The sequence below is a fragment of the Anser cygnoides genome, chromosome 22 (genome assembly GCF_040182565.1).
Source record: "Anser cygnoides isolate HZ-2024a breed goose chromosome 22, Taihu_goose_T2T_genome, whole genome shotgun sequence".
Classification (NCBI taxonomy): domain Eukaryota; kingdom Metazoa; phylum Chordata; class Aves; order Anseriformes; family Anatidae; genus Anser; species Anser cygnoides.
Genome location: NC_089894.1, coordinates 5,977,322 through 6,000,416, shown reverse-complemented (window position 1 = coordinate 6,000,416; position 23,095 = coordinate 5,977,322). Strand labels below are relative to the sequence as shown.

At 68.0% G+C, this 23,095-nt stretch overlaps 1 protein-coding gene across 1 annotated transcript; it reads right to left on the bottom strand.

Moving 5' to 3' along the window:
• Nucleotides 1-512: 512 nt before the first annotated feature.
• On the bottom strand, nucleotides 513-19,571 carry HDAC5 (histone deacetylase 5). Its single transcript, XM_066981418.1, is given in 27 exon segments — nucleotides 513-1,730; nucleotides 1,827-1,968; nucleotides 2,821-2,907; nucleotides 3,160-3,291; nucleotides 3,385-3,503; nucleotides 3,593-3,690; nucleotides 3,771-3,890; nucleotides 3,976-4,063; nucleotides 4,175-4,230; nucleotides 4,940-5,047; nucleotides 5,137-5,186; nucleotides 5,305-5,425; nucleotides 5,529-5,662; nucleotides 6,730-6,880; nucleotides 7,671-7,819; nucleotides 7,821-7,950; nucleotides 8,578-8,716; nucleotides 8,718-8,757; nucleotides 9,640-9,859; nucleotides 10,594-10,710; nucleotides 11,785-11,897; nucleotides 11,997-12,128; nucleotides 12,785-12,912; nucleotides 13,031-13,145; nucleotides 14,001-14,136; nucleotides 16,073-16,275; nucleotides 19,337-19,571. Coding segments are annotated over 27 exon segments (3,303 nt in total). The 3' UTR covers nucleotides 513-1,690.
• Between the last annotated feature and the right edge of the window lie 3,524 nt (nucleotides 19,572-23,095).

Genomic DNA, 23,095 nt, shown 5'->3' with positions numbered 1-23,095 from the left:
GGTGACCCCCCCCAGAACCAAGCTCGGTGCCCCCCACCCCATAAAGAGGTGATGGGGGGGGTCCCAATCCCCCAAAATTTAGGGTGACCCCCCCCCCCACATCGCTCCAAGGGGGAGGGGGTTAAACAGCACTGGTGCCCCCCCCCACCCCACAGATGATGGGGGGGGGGGGTCCTGGTCCCCCAAAATTTAGGGTGACCCCCCTCCCAGGACCGAGCTCAGTGCCCCCCACCCCGTAAGAAATGATGGGGGGGGGGGGGGTGTCCCGGTCCCCTGAAATTTAGGGTGCCCCCCCAACCCCCAAGCAGCCCCCCCGGGGGGCAGCGCCCCCCCCCCCCACAGCGCGACACGGCCACACGCACACAGGGACGAGGGGGGGTAACGGGGGGGGGGGGGGGGGGCACCCCGAAGCCCCCCCCCCCAATAATTTACAGCCGAAGCGCCAGTCCCATCCTCGCCCCCCCCCCCCCCCGCCCCCCCCGCGGCCGGTGCGACCCATTAAAAAAATACTATTAAATAATACATCTGTAATAAAATTATATACCTTTTTTTGTCTTTTTTTTTTGTCCTTTTTTTCTCTTTTTTAAAGCTAAAATCGCTCCGAGTGTGTCCCCCCCCCCCCCCCCTTTCGGCTGGTGAAGTAACAGGAAAGTGGTTTTTTTTTTTTTCCTCTTTTTTTTTTTTTTTCTTCCTTTTTTGTCCTTTTTTCCCCCCCCAGGGCCCCGTTATGCACGGCGGGGGCGAGCCCCCCCCCAGCAAAATAAAAAGCCTTGGTCATGGGGGGGGGGAGCGAGGGGGGGGGGGGCTCGTCCCGTGCTTGTGCAGTCTCCCTCGGAAAAAAAATGTATAGTGAAAATTTGGGAAGAAAACCCAAAAATTAAAAAAAAAAATAATAATAATCGGGGGGGAGGGGGGGGGGAATTAAGGCATTAAAAAAAATTAATGAAAGGCACAAATTATTCCCCGTCGCCCCCCCCCCCCCGCAGCACGGAGGGGGGGGCGGATGCCGGAGGGGGGGGGGGAGGAAAAAAAAAAAAAAAGGAGAAAATGAGGAAAAAAACGTTTAAAAAATTAGAAATTTGGGGAAGGCTGCGGCCGGGACGGCCCCGGGGGGGTTGGGGGGGGGCGGCACCGCTGCTGCACGAGACACGACCGCAAACACCGCGGGGGGGGGAACAGGACGGGGGGGGGGTGTTTTTTGTGGGTTTTCTCTGCTTTTTAATAGAAAAAGAAAATATTTTCCTCTTTTTTTTTTTTGTGTTTTCCTCCTTCCGGTTTTCCTTCCGCTTCGGGATTTTTTTCGTCTTTTTTTTTTGATTTTTTAATTTATTTTTTTGATTTTTTTTGTGTTTTTTTTGGTTGATTTTTTTGATTTTTTGTGGTTTTTTTGGTTGTTTTTTTTATTTTTTTTGTGTCTTTTTTGTTTGATTTTTTTACTTTTTATTTTTAACATTTTTTGGTTTTTTTACCTTTTTGTTTGTTTTTTGATTTTTTCTTTGTTTTTTTTAATTTATTATTTTTTTTTAGTATTTTTTAGTTATTTTTTGGTGCGTTTTTTTTTTTTTTATTATTATTTTTTCTGTGTTTTTTTGTGTGTGTGTGTTTCTCTCCTCTTCCCAGCGATCCTCTTACCGGTGGCCCCCCCACCAAAAACATGGGGGGGGGGGGGGGTACAGCTGTGACCCCCCCCTCACATCACGGGCTCGGCCTCCATCGGCTCCTCCGCAGACCTGCCCGGGGGGGGAGCACAGCGGGCATCAGAGCGGGGCCGTGCCCCCCCCGTGTGCCCCCCCCCCCACTTCAGGGGGTGCCCCCCCCCCCGTTACCTGGGGCTGGGGTCGGCGGCCCCCACGGAGAGCAGGGCGAGGGCGCTGACGGTGGCGGCCTCCTCGGCCTCCCCGGCCTGGGCCTCGCGCAGCGAGCAGCCCACCGCCGCCCCCGGGCGCTTCAGGGCCCCCCAGTGCTGGCCTGAGGGGACACGGCGCTGCCGCACGGGGACCCGCGGGGGGGGGGAGGGACCCCCCCACACAAAAAAATAGGGACACCCCCAAGGCACGGCCTCCCCCCCCCCCAAAAGGACATGGGGACCCCCCTCAGGGACATGGGGACACACACGTGCAGGGAGCACAGAGCTGGGGGGGGGGGGTAGGTCCCGGGGGTCCCACCCCCACACAGACCCCCCCCCCCCCCCAAGGACCCCCCCCCCCCCATGGGAAGGGCAGGCCCAGGACCCCCCCACATAGGAAGGAAGGACCCAGGGACCCCCCCCCCGGATCCCAAAGGAGGGACAGCTCGAGGGTCCGGACCCAGGGGGCGCACCCCAACAGAGACCCCCCCCCCCGGTGCCCCCAGGGACCCCCCCAGGACCCCCCTGTGGTGGTGGTGGGGACACAGACCCAGGGACCCCCCCCCCTTAGGAAGGAAAGTCCCAGGGACCCCCCCCAGGACCCCCAAGGTGGGGACAGACCCAGGGGCCCCTGTGACCCCCATGGGAAGGACAGACCCAGGGACCCCCCCCCCATGACCAGCACAGCCCTGGCCCCCCCTCCCTGCCCCCCCCCCATTACCAGAACAGCCCCAGGGACCCCCCCTCACGCCCCCCCGGGACAGGGACACCCCTGCAGACCCCTCCCTGTATCCCCCCCCCCCAAGGTGAAAGCAACCCCCTGGTCCCTTCCGCAGCAGGGTCACCCTCCCCAGGACCTCCCCCCGAACCCGGGGACCCCCCCCCCAAACACCCCCTGATGGCCGGGACCCCCCCGGTGACCCCAAAACCCCCCTGGGGACCCCCAACCCCCCCCCCCCCCCCCCGGGACTCACTCTGGATCTCGATGACCTTCTCCAGGGTGGCCACCGCGTTGACGTTGGGCTTCTGCTGCAGCAGGGACGGGTCCAGGGGCTCCAGCTGGGGAGGGAGCCACCATCAGGACCCCCTCCCCCCCCCCAAAAAACACCCTAGGACACCCCCCCCCCAAAAAAAAAAACCTCCCCAGGACCCCCCCTCGCTGCTTCCCCCCCATCCCCACACGTTGGGAAACTGAGGCGCGGCGCAGCTCCGGCCCTGAGCGCACGGGGAAACCGAGGCAGGCGGCGCCCCCCCGCCCTGTGGGGGTGTCGGTGGGGTGGGGGGGTCCGGGGGTGCCCCCCCCCCCGTACCTCCAGCCCCCAGCAGGGCGGACACGCAGGCCTCGGAGGCGTCGCAGATGGCCGTCAGGTCGTGGCCCCCCTCCAGCGCCAGCACCACGCGGCCGCCCGCCAGCGTCATCAGCTGCTTCGTCAGGTGGCCGAAACCTGGAGGGGGGGGGGGACACCCCAAAATAATGGGGGGGGGGGGGGGGGTGACGGGATGGGCCCCCCACCCCAAAAAAAAGACCCCGCGCTCACACTTGGCGGTGACCGAGTAGCCCCCGAGCGGGGACAAGTGGCCCTCGACCGCGTCGAAGCCGGCCGACACCAGCACCACGTCGGGGGCGAACTCGCGGGCGATCGGCATCACCACGGTCCTGGGGGGGGGGGGGGGCACACACAGTGAGGGGGGGGGGGGTCAGGGCACCCCAAAAATGCCCCGGACCCCCCCCCCAAAGCCGCCCACCTGAAGGCGGTGAGATACTCGACGTCGCCGATCGGGGGGTCCACGCCGCCCGTCCAGGCGATGTTGATGTTGAAGCCCACCCCCAGCCCGCTGCCCACCTGCACGGGAGGGGCCGTGAGATGGGGGGGGGGGATATTATGGGGGGGGGGGGCAATGGGGTGACCCCCCCGCCCCGCACCTCCTCGGGCGCCCCGCTGCCCGGGAAGAAGTTGCCGTCGTCGTAGCGGTGCAGGGAGACGTAGAGCACGGCCGGGTCGCTGTAGAAGGCTTGCTGCGTGCCGTTCCCGTGGTGGATGTCCTGGGGGGGGGGGGGGGGGCACGGGGGGGGGGTCACACACGGCCTCAGGACCCCCCCCCGGCCCCCCCCAATCCCAGCCCCTCACCCAGTCGACGATGAGGATCCGACCCACGCTCAGCTTCTGCTGCAGGAGCTTGGCCGAGATGGCCACCGAGTTGAAGAAGCAGAAGCCCCTGGGGGGGGGGGGGGGGACATGGGGTGAGCGAGGCCCCCCCCAGCCCCAAATCTTCCCCCCCATCCCCAAATCCCCCCCCCATCCCAAAATCCCCCCCACACACACTCACATGGCCGTGGACTCCTCGGCGTGGTGCCCCGGGGGGCGGATGACGGCGAAGCCGTTCTGTGGGGACAGGGGGGGCGCGGGTGGGTGCTGGCACCCCGGGGTGGGGGCACGCGGGGGGGGGGCTCCGGGCACCGGGGTGCACGAGGGCGTGCACAAGGCTCGTGCGAGCGTGCACCAGTGTGGGCATGCAGAAGCACGGTGTGCACGCGTGCACTGGTGCCACCAACCACGTGCGAGCTGCGCACACAAGCGTGCACAAGGAGCGCTGCACCACCACGTGAGCGTGCAACAGTCACACGCACACACATGCGCACGAGGGCACACCACGCCCCCAGGTGAGCGTGCACGAGGGCGGTGCACACACATGCAAGCGCCCACGAGGGGCACCCCCCACAGCAGTGAGTGTGCAGCACAGCAGCGTGCACCAGGTGCACGAGAGCCCCAAGGGTGGCACACGCACAAGCGTGCACGAGCACCGCCGCGCGGCCACGTAAGCGCAAACCCGGCAGGCACACCCCTGAGCTTGCACGAGGACCACCGCACACCCTGACATGCGTGCGACCGCGCTGTGCACACCCACGTGAGCTTGCACAAGTCCCCAGCACAGCGCGCACAGAGCCGGCGCGCGCACGCATGCACACGAGCGTGCGTGAGGCTCGCCCCCCTCCCAGCTAACCCAGCGTGCACGAGCACCGCCACGCGTGCAAACGGGCACGAGGAGCCCCGTGGCCCCCCCCCCCATAAGCGTGCAAGAGCCCCCCCTCACCTTGATCTCCCCCGCGGCCACCTTGAAGGCGAGCTCCAGCAGGCAGCCCACGGCCATGCGCACGGCGCTGGACGAGTGCATCTCGTTCCACACCGTGTCACTGTCCACCTGGGGGGGGGGGGCACGCACGAATATTGGTGCCGGGGGGGGGGGCACACCGGTGTGTGTCGTCCCCCCCCCGTTTTCCCAGCACTCACCCCGATGCCCCCGCACGGCAGCACGGCGTACGTCTTCTGGCCGATGGGACCTGGCGGGGCAGAGCGCGCCGTGACGGGGAGGGGGTGGGGGTGGTCCCCCCCCCTCCCCCTTCCCCAAAATCAATCCCCCCGGTGCCCCCCCGCCCCCCCCCCCCCCCCGACACCCACCCAGCAGCTTCTTGCTGTCCAGCTTCTGGCGGTTGAGCGGGCTGGTGCCATAGAGCAGCGCGTGGTGCTCCGAGTGCACCGCCTGGATCTCCTCCAGCGTCGCCTTCCTGCCCCGGATGCGCTGCGGGGCGAGGCGGGGGTGAAGCCCCCTCCCCAAAATAAGGGGGGGGGGGGGGGGGGGGGACACGGTCACACACACACCCCCCCCCCCGGCACCCCCTCACCTCGCACTTGCCCAGCAGGCCGGTCTCCTGCAGCCGGGACCAGATGCTCTGGATGCGGCCGGCGTGCTCGGGGTGCACGTTGGTGTTGCCGCAGGTGCACTGGTGCTTCAGCATGAAGGTGTCGTACACCACGCCTGGGTGGGGGGCGGCATGTGGGACCCCCCCACACACACACCGGGATCCCCCCACCCCCCCTCCTTCACCTCCCCTCGCACCGGAATCCCGTGGGACGGGGGCTGGGGAAGGAATGGGGCAGGCGGGGGGCTTCCAAGGGGGGGGGGGCTGGGGATTGGGGCACCCCGGGACCACCCCATAGAACGGGGGCACCCCAGGACCACCAGGAGATGGGGAACCCCATAGGACACAGCCACTGCGTGGGACAGGGACAACCCCATAGGATAGGGGCACCCCATAGGACGGGGGCACCCCTGGGACCACCAGGGGATGGGGCACCCCATGGGATAGAGGCACCCACTATAGGATGGGGCACCCCTGGGACCACCAGCGGATGGGAAACCCCATAAGACACAGCCACTGTGTGGGACACAGACACCCCGTGAAATAGGGACACCCCAAGGACCACTGAGCACCCCATAGGGCAGGGCCCCTGCTATAGGATGGGGCACCCCTGGGACCACCAGGGGATGGGGCATCCTGTAGGAAAGGGACAGCCCGAGGAGCTCCAAGGGATGGGGACACCCCATGGGACAGGGGGCACCCCACAACGGGGCGCCCCTTGGGATAGGGGCACCCCAGAGGACTCAGCACCCCATGGGACCACCAAGAAATGGGGCACCCCATGGGACAGGGGGCACCCCACAACGGGGCACCCCTTGGGATAGGGGCCCCCCAGAGGACGCAGCACCCCATGGGACAGGGGGCACCCCATGGGACGCAGCCACCCCATAGGACAGGGGGCATCCCACAGCGGGGCACCCTATGGAATAGGGGCCCCCCAGAGGACTCAGCACCCCAGGGGACCACCAAAAACTGGGGCGCCCCATAGCACAGGGGGCACCCCACAGATCAGTGGGGCACCCTGGGGGATAGGGCCACCGAGAAAGGGGGCACCCCACAGGTACGGGGGCACCCCACAGAACTGGGGACACACAGAACCCCCCCCCCCAAGCACACCGAGGGCCACAGCCCCCCCACCCCCCATATCACATGAAGCCCCCCAGCCCCCCCAGCGCCCCCCTACCTGTAGTGAAGAGGTGCTTGGGGGGGGCGTCGGGGGGCTTGACGCTGGCGGGGGACGACTGCGTGCGGCCCAGGGCGGCGTGGGGCAGCGCCAGGAGGCCCAGGGGGGCCGCGGGGTATAGGGGCAGGGGGGGCAGCGCCTCGGGGAACACCTGGGGGGGGGGGGCAGACCCCCGTCAGTGTGCCCCCCCCCCCCCCAGGACGCCCCCTTCTCGCCGTGCATTGCCAGCTGGAAAGGGGGGGGGATGGGAAAAGGGGGGGGGGATGGGAAAAGGGGGGGGGATGGGAAAAGGGGGGGGGCAGGAAGGGGGGGGCGTTGGGGGGGGATGAGTCACGGCGGGGGCCGCAGGGGTGGGGGGGGCGGCGCGGGGGTGGCTGAGCCGGGAGGCTGGCGGGGGGGGGGGGATGAGTCAGCGGCCCCTCCGAGTCAGCGCTGCGGCACCAGGGGGGGGCGGCACAAATGGGGGGGGGGGGGACGGGGGGACAGGGACGCGGCTGGCCGGAGAGCTGGCGGCAAGGGGGGTGCAAGGGGGGGGGGGGGGGCGCAAAAGGGGGGTGATTGAGCAAGGGGGGGTTGTGCAAAAGGGGGGGGTGCTTGAGCAAAGAGGGGGTGCTCAAGTAAATTGGGGGGTGCTTGAGCAAGGGGGGGTGCAAAAGAGAGGTGCTTGAGCAAAGGGGAAGGTGAAAAGGGGGGCGCTCGAGCAAAGCGGGGGTGTGCGCAAAAGGGGGGGTGCTCAAGTAAATTGGGGGGTGCTTGAGCAAGGCGGGGTGTGCAAAAGGGGGGTGCTCGAGTAAAAGGATGCTCGTGCAAAGCGGGGATGCTCGTGCAAACAGGAGGTGCTCGTGCAAAGGATGCTCGTGCAAATTTGGGGTGCTCGTGCAAAGGATGCTCGTGTGGGGGTGATGGGGGGGGACCCGACGTGTGCCCCCCCCGGCTCCCACCTGCTTGTAGGCGACCCCCAGCTCGGCAACCTCGGTGCCCCCGGGGGTCTCGGCCTCGTCCCCGCTGTCCCCCGGCTCCTCGGGGGGGGGCCCACAGCCCTCGGGCTCCTGCGGCTGCTCGGGGGGGTCCCCGGCGTCCGGGGAGGGGAGGAGGCGGAGGGGGCCGGGGGGGGGGGCCCTCGCCCCCCGGGGGGGGCTCCTGCTGCTCCGTCAGCTCCTCCTCGGTCTCCTCGGGGTGGGTGGGGGGCTGCCGCGCCAGCTCCCCCGCCTGGGGGAGCAGCTGGGGGAGCGGTGAGGGGGGGGCACCCAAAGGGGGCTCCCAGCACCCCCACCCCATGTGCACCCCACATCCCTTCCATGCCCACAGCGCGCCCCCACCCCACTTACACCACCTTATGCCCTGTGCCCCCCATACCCCATTGTGGCCCTATAGCTGCCCCATACCCCATTTACCCTATACCTACCCCATACCCACTGCAGCCCCATACCCACCCCCTGCCCATCCCGTTCTCTTAGCCCACCACATCTCACCCCATCCCATAACCACATCACGTCCACCCCACACCCACCCCATGCCCAAATTACATCCCCCCATGCCCGCCCCCTGCCCTGTGCCCACCCCATCCCAACCCCATGTCCCTCACCATCCCCACCCCACCCAACCCCCGAACCCCATACCCCCCCCATACCCTATATCCACCCTGCGCCCACCCCATACCCCTCATGGTGCCCCCACTCAACCCCCACACCCTGTGCCCACCCCATGCCCTATGCCCACCCCATACCTGCCCTATACCCACCCTATACCCACCCCACACCCCCCCCATACCCACCCCACACCCCGTGCCCACCCCATACCCACCCCATACCCCCCCCCCACCCCCCATACCCCCCCCCGCACGCCCACCTTGCCCTGCTGGCCGTCGTAGTGGTGCTGGCGGGCGCCGTGGGGCAGCGCCTGGGGGCTCTGGGGCAGGGGGGAGGACTGCGTGCGGCTCAGGGGCCGGTGGCGCGGCAGCTTGCTGGGCCCCCGCGCGCCCCCCCCCGCGCTCCCCCGTCACCAGCGGAGACTGCCCGTGCAGCGGCACTGCGGGGGGGGGGGGCACGGCGCCGTCACCGGGGGGGCACCAGGACACCCCCAGGGGGATGGAGAGGTCCCCGTGATGCCCCTAGGGGACTTGTTGGGGGGGGTCCCAGGGGGCTGGGGGGGCCCCGATGATGCTCCCAGGGGACTGGGGGGACCCCAATGATGCTCCCAGGGGGATGGGGGAGTCCCCATGATGCCCCCAGGGGACTGGGGGGGGTCCCAGGGGGATGGGGGGGCCCCGAAGATGTCCCCAGGGGACCGGGGGGGGACCCCAATGATGCTCCCAGGGGGATGGGGGGGGTCCCAGGGGGATGGGGGGGCCCCGAAGATGTCCCCAGGGGACCGGGGGGGGACCCCAATGATGCCCCCAGGGGGATGGGGGGGGTCCCAGGGGGATGGGGCGGCCCCGATGATGGCCCCAGGGGACTGGGGGGGGTCCCAGGGGGATGGGGGGGCCCCGATGATGGCCCCAGGGGACTGGGGGGGGTCCCCAATGACACCCCCAGGGGACCTGGGGGGACCCCAATGACACCCCCAGGAGGACGGAGAGTCCCCAGTGATGCCCCCAGGGCACTGGGGGGGTCCAAACGATGCCCCGAGAGGACCCAGGGGGAAACCAATAATGCCCCCCCAGGAGGATGGAGGGTCCCCTATGATGCCCCCAGGGGACCGGGGGGGCCCCCAATGATGTCCCCAAGGGACTGGGGAGGTCCCCGATGATGCCCCCAGGGGGCTGGGGGAGCCCTGATGACACCCCCAGGGTGATGGAGGGGCCCCAGTGACGCCCCCAGGGGGTTGTGGGCTCCCCAAGGGGAGCGAGGCCAGGAGGGGAAACTGAGGCAGGGCCGGGCGCGACGTGGGGGGGTTCGGGGGGGGGCTCACCGGCGATGAGGGTGCTCTGCTGGCGCGCCTGCTCGAGCAGCAGCACGTGCTGCAGCAGGGACGCGGGGCCGGCGGGGGGGTCCCCCTCCAGCGCCACCCCCAGCAGGCAGCCGGGGATGGACGAGGTGCTGAGGAACTTGGCGCTGAGCGCTGCCCCGGGACGCAGCGCCGCCACCGCCGGGCGCTCGGCCTCCGCCTGCGGGGACAGCTTGGGGGACGCCTGCAGGACCCCACCCCCCCCACAAAAAAAATTGGTTCTGGTATCCACTTGGGGACAGGGGGTGGGGGGAGGATGCTCTGCCCCCCCCACCCCAGCACCTCAAGGGGGTGCAGAGCGCGGCCCCAGCCCCCAAAAGATTCTGCCCCTCCCCACCCATCTTGTAGCACCCCGAAATGCCCCCCCCCTCCCCAAAGTGCCCCTGCTTCCCACTGCGGGGAAACTGAGGCACGCACCGAGCCCAAAGGGCGCAGGGTCCCCGTGCAACCCCAAAGGACCCCAGACCCAGGTGCCACCCCCACAGGACCCCAGGCCACCGTGCCGCCCCCTCACAGGGCGCAGAGACCCCGGTGCCATCCCTAAAGTACCCTGGCCCCCTATGCCAACCCCCGGGGGTGTGGGGTCCCCACGCAACCCCTAAGGGACCCCAGACTCCTGTGCCACCACCCCTAAAGGGCCCCCGACCCCTGCGACACCCCTCAGGGACCCCAGAACCGCTGCCACCCCTAAAGGACCCCAGACCCCTGTGCCACCCCCCACAGGGCACAGGATCCTTGCGTCACCCCGAAGGGACCCCAGACCCCCGTGGTACCCATAAGGGACCCCAGACCCCCGTGCTACCCCTAAAGGACCCCAGACCCCTACGCCACCCTCCGTGGCACACAGGGACCCCGTGCCGCCCCCAAGGGACCCCAGCCCCCCCGTGCCACCCCCAAGGGACCCCAGCCCTGGCTCACGGTGCGGTGCGAGGCGGCGGCGGTGCCCTGCAGCCCCAGGGAGATGTTGGGCAGGGACGGGGACGTGTAGAGGCTGAGCTGCCCCTCCAGCGCCAGCGCCCGCGGCTGGGGCAGCAGCTGCTGCGGGGGGGGCACGGCGTGGTGAGGGTGGGGGGGGGCAGCACCCCCGGGGGGCACCCAGCACCCCGAGGTGCCCCCACCCGGTGACGTGGCCATGCACAGCCCCACCCCACGCACGCTGCTTGTGCGACGTGTGGACGCGTAGTCTGTCAACCCTAAGCACGCACACGCGTGTGTGTGCCCCCCCGTGCGTGTACGTGCTGCCCACGCACACCTGGCACACGCGTGTGCGCTCTGTGAATGCCCCCCCCCCGGCACGCACATCCTGAGCGTGCACCAGCTGCGCGCTCCCTAAAGGTGCACAACGGGTGTGCACGCGCAGAGCTCGCACACGGTGGTGGTGTGCACCCCGAGCACACGCGTGCTGGCTGCTTGCACCATGCGTGTGCACAGCGAGCACCCTGACCTTGCACCCCTCCACACGCACACACGTACCAAGGGTGCACACGCATGCTGGCTGCTTGCACCATGAGCGTGCACTGACCGCGTGCTAGCACGTGCACAGCGAGCACACCAACCTTGCACACCTCTGCATGCACACATGCGCCGAGTGTGCACGCGCTGGCTGCGTGCTCACACCGAGTGCCGTGGCTGCACGCGCCCCAGCGCCCTGAGCACGCACATACTGACCGCGAGCACGTTAACGTGCACACGGCATGAACACACCCGATCACGCTCACGCGCCCAGCGTGCACAGATGTGCTCACACTCATGAACCCAGCATGCACACGTGCTCACGCTCATGCAGGCAGCGTGCACACACCCAATCACACCCGTGCACACACCTGGTCACACTCCTTCACCCTGCATGCACATCCCATCGCACTCACGCACCCAGCGCGCACACGGGATCACACTCGTGCACCCGGCATGCACACACACTATCACACTTGTGCACACACCTGATCACACCCATGCACCCAGCACCGACACGCTCCCTGCACGCACCCTGACCACGCACCCCCCCATGCACTGAGCACCCCGGTGCACGCATGCACCGACCACGCACACACCCCCAGAGCACGCCCCAGCGCACACGCGTGTGTCGCACCCCCCCGCGCCCCCCCGTACCTCGGCGTGGATGTTGGGCACGGAGCCGGTGAGGCCGTTCTCGGCGATGGCGCCGTGGGAGCTGTTGGGCGAGCTGGGCCCGGAGCCGGGGGCGCTGCTGCACACCGAGGACACTGCGGGCGCGGGGGGGGCACCGTGGCACGGCCCTGCCTCGGTTTCCCCGGGCGACGTGACCGGCCCCCCCCCCCCCGGCCCTGTGCGCCCCCCCCAACCTGTGATCTCGACGGCGCGCTTGCGGAAGGTGCTGAGCACGGCGCCGTCCTTCCTGCGCAGCAGGGGGCTGCTCCGGCGCTCCGCCACCTTCTGCTTCAACCGCGAGCGCACCTTCAGGTTGGGCTCCGACGCTGCGGCACCGCGGGGCGGCGTTAGCCCGGCACGGCCCCCCCCCGGTGTGTGACCCCCCCCCCCCCCACCCCCCCGTGTGAACGTGCACACATCCCCTGATGTGCGTGTGCGCCCCCCAACGTGCGTAATCCCCTCCCCATGTGTGTGTCCCCCCCCATTTGCGTGTCCCCCCCAACGTGCACCCCCCCACGCATGTGCCCACCCCCAGTGTCCCCCCCTCCAATGTGTCCCCCCCCCAATGTGCATGGTCCCTCCCCAGTGTCCCCCCCCAATGTGTCCGCCCCCCCCAACGCACGCGTCCATGTGTGCGCCCACCCCCAATGTATGCGCCCCCCCAATATGTGTGCCCCCCCCAATGCATATGCACCCCCCCCAATGTGTGCATGCCCCCCCAACATGGTCCCTCCCCAATGTGTGCGCCCCCCCATGTGCACACCCCCCCCATGTGCGCACCCCCCCAGTGCCCCCCCAATGCACGTGTCCCCCCCCATGTGTGCCCCCCCAACATCTGTGCCCCCCATTTGTGTCCTCCCCAACGTATGCGCCCCCCCAATGTGCACCCCCCCCCCCAAAACCAATGTGCACCGTCCCCTCCCAACATGTGTCCCCCCCATTTGTGCCCCCCCAACACGTCCCCCCCCGCCCGCGCACCCACCGGTTTTGCGCAGGGGGAAGTCATCCCGGCCGTCGTAGGTGCCGAGCAGCGGCACTTTGTAGGACGGGGGGGTCCCGGGGCTGCCGGTCTGGGGGGGGGAGCTCTGGTCCAACGAGGTATGGTGAGCCCTGGGGTGGGGGTGGGGGGGGGAGAAGCGCCCGCTAGGCCGGCTGCGTGTGCCCCCCCCCCCCACACCCCGCCCCCGGTGCCCCCGCTGCGGGGGGGGGGGGGCTGGGGGCCACCTACCAACATTTGGGGTGCTGGGGGAGGGAATGGTTGAGGGGGGCGGCGCCCGGCTCCTTGGCCTTGCTGAGCAGGAACTCCTGCAGCTTCAGCTTCACCTCCGTGCTGGCGATGGCGCCTGGGGGGGGACACGGGGGGGGGGCAGTATGGGGATCACTCCCCCCCCCCCCCCCAGCTGGGCTGCCCCACACCAAGCCCGGCCCCGGCTCTGGGACCCCACTGCTGGAGCCACGGCACCCCCAGGCCCCGAAACTACCCCAGCCCCGCACCTGTCGCCAGCCCCTATATGGTGCCCCCCCGCCCCTATATTGCACTTTTCACCCCTATATGGCGCCTCGCACCTCTATATTGCGCCCCCCACCCCTATATCGCACCCCCAGCCCCATATTGTGCCCCCCACCCTACATGGCACCCCCCACCCCACACTTGCCCCAGGGTCCCCATTGCCCCCCAAGCCCCACATCACCCCCGGCCCCACGTGCCCCCCAAGCCCCTATTGCACCCCCAGCCCCTAACACGATCCCAGCCCCATGTTGCTCCCCAGCCCCATAACTGCCCCCCCAGCCCCTATTACACCCCCAGCCCCTATTACCATCCTACACCCATAATCGCCCCCCCCAGCTCCTAATATCATTCTACCTCCTAATACCACCCCATACCCTAACATCATCACAGCCCCGTAACTGCCCCCCCAGCCCCTAATGTTCCCCCAGCCCCTATTACACCCCCAGCCCCATAACTGCTCCTCCAGCCCCTAATAACCCCCCAACCTCTAATGCGCCCCCCCAGCCCCTAAGCCCCTAATATCCCCCCCAGCCCCATAAGTGCCCCCCAGCCCCTATTGCGCCCCTGAGCCCCTATTGCGCCCCCAGCCCCTAATATCCCCCCAGCCCCTAATATCCCCCCAGCCCCTAATACCACCCCAGCCCCTATTGCGCCCCCCCCCATGCCCCCCCCGGCCCCCCCCGCTCACTCTCGCGGCCCTTGTCCTTGGTGCGCAGGGCGTGCAGCTGCTCCAGGCGCTGCTGCTCCAGGGCCTCCTGGCGCTCGCGCTGCCGCTGCTGCTCCAGCTCCTGCTGCCGCCGGGCGGCCAGCGCCTCCTGCTGCTGCTGCGGGGCCAGGGCACGCTCGGGGACCCCCCCTTTGGACCCCCCCCCCTCGGGGCTGGCCCCCCCCCCCCCCCCCCCGCCACGGCTCCGTCACCCCCCTGCGGGTCCCTGCTGCGCTGCCCCGGGGCGTCCCCCGTGGCTCCGGCCCCATCACCCCCGCGTGCCTCGGTTGTGCCCCCCCCCGGAGCCCCCCCCTATAGCTCCAGCACCCCGAGGTCACCGCCTGGGGCTCCAGCACCCCCGAGTGATGACGCCCCCGTAGCTCCGTCACCCCGGGATCAGCAACGTCCCATGGCTCCGTCACCCCCCAAAACCCCTAAAACCCCCCCCAACACACCCTTACCCCCCCAAAAAAAAATCCCTAAAACCCCCTAAAGTCCCCCCAAACTCCCCTTAAAGCCCCCCAAAACAACCCAAACCCCACTAAACCCCCTTAAAATTCCCCCAACCCCTCCAAGAAAAAAAACCCAAGCCCCCCTAAAATGCCCCAACCCACCCAAAAAAAACTTTAATCCCCCTCAAAAACGTTCAACCCCCCCCAAACTCCCTTAAAAACCCCCTAGCACCCCCCAAGACCCCCAAAAAACTTTAAAGCCCCCCAACCCTCTTAAAACCCCCCAACTCCCCCCCAAGACTCCCCATACACCCCCCAAACAACCCATACCTCCCAAATAAACTATACCCCCCTTAAAACCCCCAACTCCCCCACACACCCCCGCAAGACCCCCCATACACCCCCCAAAAAAAAACTTAACCCCCCCCAAAGCCCCCTTAAACCCCCCCCAAGACCTCCCATACCCCCTCAAAAAAAGCATACCCCCAAAAAAAACTTTAAAGTCCCCAAAACCGTCTTAAAACCCCCCAACTCCCACCCAAGACCCCCCATACCCCCCCAAAAAATCAACATACCCCCCCAAACCCCCTTAACCCCCCCATAACACCCTTTAAGACTCCTCATACCTCCCCCAAGACCCCCCATATTCCCCCCAAATAACCCATACCCCCCAAGACCCCCTTAACCCCCCCGTAACACCCTCTAAGACCCCTCATATCTCCCCCAAGACTCCCCATACCCCCCCAAAACCCTCGTAACACCCTCTAAGACCTTTCATACCTCCCCCAAGACCCCCATACCCCCCCCCAAAAATCAACATACCCCCCCCAAACCCCCTTAACCCCCCCGTAACACCCTCTAAGACCCCTCATATCTCCCCCAAAACCTCCCATACCCCCCAAATAACCCATACCCCCCCAAAAAACAATCCCCCAAACCCCCTTAACCCCCCCATAACACCCTCTAAGACCCCTCATACCTCCCCCAAGACCCCCCATACTCCCCCCAAATAACCCATACCCCCCCAGACCCCCTTAACCCCCCCGTAACACCCTCTAAGACCCCTCATATCTCCCCCAAAAAAAACAACCCCCCAAACCCCCTTAACCCCCCCATAACACCCTCTAAGACCCCTCATACCTCCCCCAAGACCCCCATACCCCCCCCCAAAAATCAACATACCTCCCCCAAACCCCCTTAAACCCCCCCGTAACCCCCCCAAGACCCCTCATACCTCCCCCAAGACCCCCCATACCCCCCCCAAATCCCCTTAACCCCCCCCATAACACCCTCTAAGATCCCTCATATCTCCCCCAAGACCCCCATACCCCCCCCAAAAATCAACATACCTCTGCCAAACCCCCTTAAACCCCCTCGTAACCCCCCTAAGACCCCTCATACCTCCCCCAAGACCCCCCATACCCCCCCCAAACCCCCTTAAGCCCCCCGTAACACCCTCTAAGACCCCTCATACCTCCCCCAAGACCCCCCATACCCCCCCAAATAACCCATACGCCCCCCCAAACCCCCTTAACCCCCCCGTAACCCCCTCTAAGACCCCCCGCGCCCCCCCCCAAATACCCCCCGCCCCCCCCGCCCCACCTGGAGGTGCTTCTGGAGCTGCACCTCGTGCTGCCGGGTGAGGTGCTCGTGCTGCTTCTGGAACTCGGCGAAGAGGCGCTGCTTCTGCAGCTGCTGCTGCTGCCGCAGGGCCTCCAGCTCCCGCTGCAGCTGCCGCTCCCGCGCCGCCGCCGCCAGCCCCCGGCGCCCCCCGCACGCCTCCGCCACGCCCCGCGCCTCCGGGCCTGGGGGGGGGGGTTATGGGGTCACGGGGGTAGGGGGGTTATGGGGGTCACGGGGGGTCACGGGGGTAGGGGGTTGGGGGGTTAAGGGGGTTATGGGGTCATGGGGGGGGGTCATGGGGGTAGGGGGTTGGGGGGTTATGGGGGTCGTGGGGGGGTTATGGGGTCATGGGAGCAGGGGGTTGGGGGGTTATGAGGGGTCACGTTATGGGGGGGGGGGGTTATGGGGTCATGGGGGGTAGGGGGGGTTGGGGGGTTATGGGGGGGGGGGTTATGGGGTCATGGGGGGATCATGGGAGCAGGGGGTTGGGGGTTATTATGGGGGGGTTATGTGGGGGGTCGTTATGGGGGGTTGGGGGGGTTATGGGGGGTCATGGGGGTAGGGGGGTTATGGGGGGGTTATGGGGTCATTGGGGTAGGGGGTTGGGGGGTTACGGGGTCATGGGGGGTCATGGGGGTAGGGGGTTGGGGGGTTATGGGGGTCGTGGGGGGGTTATGGGGTCATGGGGGTGCTCATGGGAGCAGGGGTCATGTTGGGGGTTATGTTATGGGGTCATGTCGTGGGGGTTAGGGGGTCATGGGGTTCGTGGGGGGGGGGTTATGGGGGGGGGGGGGTAGGGGGTATTATGAGGTCATGGGGGCTCATGGTCATGGGGGTAGGGGATTGGGGGGTTATGGGGGGGGGGGGTTATGGGGTCATGGGGGTAGGGGGTTGGGGGGTTAGGGGGGGGGTTATGGGGTCATGGGGGGTCATGGGGTTGGGGGCTAGGGGGTTGGGGGGGGGGGTTATGGGGGGGTTTGGGGGTAGGGGATTGGGGGGGGTTATGGGGGCCATGGGGTCATGGGAAGTCATGGGGGGTGTGGGGGGGGGTCATGGGGGTAGGGGGTTGGAGTGGGTCAGGGGGTGGGGTGGGCTGGGGGGGTTATGGGGGGCATCCCAGGGATGGTGGGGTGGGGTTATGGGGGGAGTTATGGGGGGTGGTCCTGGGTGTGTGGGGTGGGTATGGGGTCATGGGGAGAGTTATGGGGGGGTCATGGGGTCACAGAGAGGGTTATGGGGGGGGTACGGGAGTCATGAGTGTAGGGGGTTGAGAGGGGTTATGGGGGTCATGGGGGGTATTGGGGGAGTTATGGGGTCATGGGGGGGGGTATGGGGTCATGGGGGTAGCGGGTTGGGGGGTCCCAGGGGTGTGGGGGGGGTTATGGGGGTCCTGGGGGGGGGATATGGGGGAGTCATGGGGGGGGGTCATGGCAGCATCGCAGGGTGAGTTGGGGGGGGTCCCGGGGGGGGGTGGGGTTGGGGGGGGTATAGGGGGTTATGGGGGGGGTCACAGGGTGGGTTGGTGGGGGTCCTGGGGGGGGCGGGTTATAGGGTTGGTTGGGAGTTGCAGTGTGCTTATGGGGCAGTTTAGGGGGGTTCCTGGGGATGGGGGGAATGTGGGGAGGGGTTGGGGGAGTTGCAGTACATTTATGGGGTGGTTTGGGGGCGGTCATGGGGATGGGGAAAGCTGGGTGGGGGGTTATGGGGTGGGGTGGGGGGGTCCTGGGTGTGGGGAGAAGTTGTAGTGCATTTAAGGGACAGTTTGGGGGGGGGGGTCCTAGGGACGGGGGGGCAGCTGGGAGCGGTTATGGGGTGGGAGGGGGGTGGGGGGGTTATGGGGGGGGGGGTTGGGGACAGCTGGGGGGTGCCCTAGGAATGGGGGCAGTCCCTAGGGGCATGCTTATGGGGGGGGGCAGTGGGGCACAGCTGGGGCACGCTTACGGGGACAGGTTGGGGGTAAATGGGGCACGGTTATGGGGCGGCATCCCCCTGGGAGGGAGGAGCATTGGGGGGGGCATCCTGGGGGTGTCCCAGGGCTGGGGGGGGCAGCTGGGGGCTCCTTCAGGGCTGGGGGGGGGCAGCTGGGGGCTGTTGGGGTGACCGGGAGCACGCGGAGCACACTTGGGGGGCATTTTGGGGGGGGGCAGCAGCAACCAGCCCAGGGAGCAGCCAGAAAGCAGGGGGTGCACAGAGCGGCCCCCCCCCCCCAAAAAAACCCACAGCCCCCCACACACTCCCAAATTGGGGAGGGGGCTCAGCGCCCCCCACCAGCAAACACCACGGGGGGGGCACACAGGACCCTGACCCCCGGCACAGCAGCAGCAGCGGGGGGGGCAGATCCCCACGCAAACAGGAAGGCGGGGGCGGGGGGGGGACACACGCACGCTGCATGCTGATGCCCCCCATCTCCCCCACCCCCGTGCGCCCCCCCCCGAGCACTGACGCGCGGCCGGGACGGACCCACGGACGTCACCGCGCCGGGAGCTGCCGGGCCCCCTGGTACAGACCAGTGCCCCCCAGCACCGACCAGTACGCACCAGTTCCCCACCCCCCGCCCCCCCCCGGGTTAAAAGGGGGGGGGGGGTTAAAAATAGCGGCGGGAGGGGCCGGGCAGAGCCAAGCCTGCACTTAGGGGCGCCTCTGAAGTGGTTTTGGGCTGGCGGGGGCCACCGACCCCGCCCGGAGCTGGGCCTGGCGGGGGGGGCACAGAGCCCGGCTGCCCCCCCGGTGCCCCCCCGGTTAAAAAAGTAAAGAAATAAATAAAGCCCCCCACCCACCCCCAGCCTGGTGGGTGCAGCACCAGGGTCCCTCTGCCGGCACCGTCCCCGTTGGGGACCCCCTGAAATTATGGGGGCAGAAGCAGAAGTTGCCCCCCCTGCTCCGTGTCCCCACGGGGCACCCAAAAACAGGCAGGGGGCAGCCAGGACCCCCCGGCCCCCCCCCCCCCCCGGCACAGTCTTTGGGATTACAGCCGCGCTAAGCGGCTCGGGGCACTAAAAATACCGGGGTATTCCTGGCCATAACTGGGGGGGCGGGATGGGGGGGGTCACAACGGGTCCCCCCAGGGTGGGGGCACCCCAAAAGTCCCCATGTGGGGGGGGGGGCAGAGAGCCTGGTGCCCCCCCATGGGGATGCTCAGGGCGCTGGGTGTGCCGTGCATCCTGTCCCGGGGGGGCACAAAGCAAAAAGGTCCCAGATTTAACGGGGGGGGGTCCCGGTGCTGCTGCCCCCCCCAGCACTCACCTGCAGCGGGGAGGGCGGCGTGGAGCTGGGCGCGGGGCAGGAGCTCCAGCGGGGGCTCGCGGCCGGGCCCCCCTCTGCGGAGAGAGGGGTGCACCCAGTGAGCGGCCCCCCCGCACAGGGACACCCCCCCCCCCCCAAAAAAAAAATAGGGGGGGCAACATGATAACCCCCCAGAAAATGGTGGGGGAATTGGGGGTGACACAACCCCCCCCCCCCCAGCAAACAGATAGAGCATGGAGACGAAGCATAAATGGGGGGAGGTGTAAATGGGGGGGGGCACATCGGGACCCCCACAGCCCCTAATTAATTACCCGGGACGTTAATCCGCATCAGGGACCAAATCCCGGATTAGCCCCCCCAGCTAAAAGCGGCGCCCCCCACCCCCCAGCACTCACCCAGACCCCCGAGGCCCCCCCCCCCTTTCCCCAAGGCCCCCCCCTTTTATGCTAAGGGGGGGGGGGGGGGCCCAAACCCCACCGTGCCCCATCCATCCCCCATACAACATCCGGCAGCGGGATGTGGGACCCCCCTCGTAATACTGACCCCCCCCTCGTAATGAGGACCCCCCTTGCCCTGGGGACCCCCCCATGGGTGTGTGTGTGGGGGGGGGGGCCCGTGCGTAACCCCCCACGGGCAGCGCCACGTTTATTTACCGACGCGCTAATCCCACCCCCGCCTTTTAATAGCCGGGATATTTATGGGTGCCCCCCCCGTGTCCCCCCCCCCCTCACACGCCATGGGGGGGGGGGGCGCTTTGGGGGCTTGACGTCAGCGCGGCTATTTCGGGTGCCGGCGGCGGGCAGGGGGCCACGGGAGCCAGCCCCACGGCGCTACGGGGCGGGATATAGGGCCGGGGGGGGGCCGGGTGTGCACGAAGCAAGGGGGGGATACACACTCTGAGCGTGTCCCCCCCCGGACACCGGCCCCGTGCCAGGGCTACAAATAGCAGCGGGACCCGAGGGGTCCCCGGGGCCGTGCCTCAGTTTCCCCACTGACCCCTGCCCACCCCCCCTCAAACCAACCCCCCCCCCGGTAATTCCCTTTAGGATTAATTTATGGGGTGGCGGGACGGGGAACAAGGGGGGGGGTCACCGGCGTGCTGCCCCCCAGGGGACCACGAACAGAGCCGTGCCTCAGTTTCCCCACCCAGCCCGGGGGGGGGGCGGACACGGCCCTGTCCCACGTGGGGACCCCCGCGGGCGCTGAGGACGCGTGGTGGTGGCCCCATGCCCCCCCGGGGGCACGCCATGGTCCCCAGCCCCCCCAGCCAGGTGTCCCCCATGGCACCTGAATTTTAGGGGGGTAAAAAAAAAAAGGGGGGCTGCCCAGAGGCCCCAAGTGATGGGGAGATGAGAGGAGCCCCCCCCCCCCAAAATATGGGGACACGGGGATGCCCCCCAGCACAATGGGGACCCCCCCCCAACGCAATAGGGGTGACGTGAATGGAACCCCCCGGGAAAACGGGGGGACACAGGGACCCCCCCAAATGCAATGGGGGGGGGGGGGACACGAGGGGACCCCCCCCCCAGCACAATGGGGACCCCTCCGTGGGAGGGCAACACAAAGAGCCCCCCCAGGCACAAAGAGCAACGGGGACCCTGGTGCGATGGGGGGGGGGACACAGGGACACCCCCAAAGCAGTGGGGGGGGACACCGGGACCCCCATGCAATGGGGCCACGGGGCCCCCCCATGTAATGGGGACCCCCCAGTGCAATGGGGCCACAGGGACCGGCTGCAAGGCGCGGGGACGATGCCCTGCATGGGGGGCTGCCCCCCAAGTGCCCCCCCCCCAAATATGGGTGTCCCCCCCCGCAGCTCTCACCTGCGTCGCTGGGGGGGTCCATGGTGGCCGGCGGGTGCCGGCGGTGCCGGGGGGCGCGGAGAGGCCGAGGCTGGGGGGGGCGAGCGAGCGGCGTCCCGGGGGGCCGTCAGCAGCGCGCGGGGGGGGGGGACCCTGCCCGCGGCCAGCGGAGCCCTGCGGGACCCGGGGGGGGGTCAGCACCCTGTGGACCGCCCCCCCCCCCCAGCACCAAACCCCCCAATTTTGGGGTCCCCCCGGTTTGTCCCCATGCATCAGCTCCCATTGCCCCCCCTTATAAAATAGGGAATGGGGGGGATGGAGGGGATGGGGGGGGGGGGTTCGGGGGGGGGGATGGAGGAGGCGGGGGGGGGCCCGGGGGGGGGATGGAGGTGCCGGGGGGCCCGGCCGGCAGCGTTACACAAGGCTCTGCAGCACGCGGGGGGGCGCAGCACGGCCCCGAAGCGCAGCCCCCCCCGGGACGCGAGTGGGGAGGGGGCTGCACCCCACGCGGGACCCCCGGGGGGCAAAGGGGCTGCGAAGCGGTGGGGGGGGGTGACGGACACACACGCTGGGGGCCGGCCTGTGCCCCCCCCCCCCCGGCCGATACCGCTGCTGCTGCTGCGCCCCCCCGCTCGCAGAGGGCCCGGGCTGCGGAGCCGCCGCGCTGGCGCACGGCCCCCCCGCCCCCCCCCCCCCCCCCAAACCATTCCACAAGGGAACGCGCGCCCCCCCCCCCCCAACACAATCCCCCCGGCATTGCACAGCCCCCCCGGCATTGCATGCCCCCCCCGGCTTCCCAGACACCCCCCCCCGCATTGCACAGCCCCCCCGGCATCACACGGCCCCCCCGCGTTACACTCCCCCCCCCCCCACCACAAGCGGCCCCCCCGCATTACCCGGGCCCCCCCGGTTCCCCAGGCCCCCCCCCGGCTCCCCAGGCCCCCCCCGGCATTGCACTGCCCCCCGCCTTTGCACCCCCCGATTGCACGGCCCCCCCCGGCCCCTCCTCACCGCACGCCCCCCCCACGTTGCCCGGGGTCCCCCCCAGGCGTTGCCCGGCCCCCGGCTCCCCGGCCCCCCCCCCCGTTGCACGCCCCCCCCCCCCCCGGTACCTGCGCCCCTCCCGGCCGCGCCGCCCCGCCGGCCGCCCGCCGCCCCGCCATCTTCGGCGCCCGGCCCCGCCCGCCCCGACAACAACATTCGGTGACGTCACTCGCCGTCACGTGACGGAACCCTGCGCTAAAAATAGCCTCGCCCCCCCCGCCCCCCCCGCGCACACACACCCCTCCCCCTCCCCTCGGGGGCGGGGCGAGGCCGGGGGGGGGCTTAAAGGGGAAAGGGGGGTGGGGGGGGGCGTGTGAGCGTGCAACGAGCGTGCAACGAAACGTGAGCGTGCAACTGGGGTGCAGCGGTGTGCGTGAAATGGGTGTGCAACGAGTGTACAACAGCACGGGCGCGTGCAGTGGCACGTGAGTGTGCAACGACTGTGCGATGATGTGTGCGACGAGTGTGCGATGAGTGTGCGATGAGTGTGCGATGATGTGTGCGATGATGTGTGCGACGAGTGTGCGATGGTGCATGAGCACTGAGTGTGCAATGAGTGTGCAACCAGTGTACTGCAGCACGCGTTTGCGTGCAATGGAATGAATGCACTGAGCGTGCAACGAGTGTGTAATGACATGCAAGCGTGCAGTGAACGTGCAACGGGTGTGCAATGATGTGTGTATGCAATGAGCGCGCAATGAATGTGCAATGATGTGTGAGCGTGCAATGACATACTGAGTGTGCACTGAGTGTGCAATTCTGTGTATGTAGTGTTGTGTGAGTGTGTAATGAATGTGCAATGAGTGTGCAACGATGTGTGACTGTGCAATAGCATGTGAGCGTTCAATGAGCGTGCAATGAGTGTGCAATTACATGCAAGTGCGCAATGAGTGTGCAATAACACGTTTGTGCA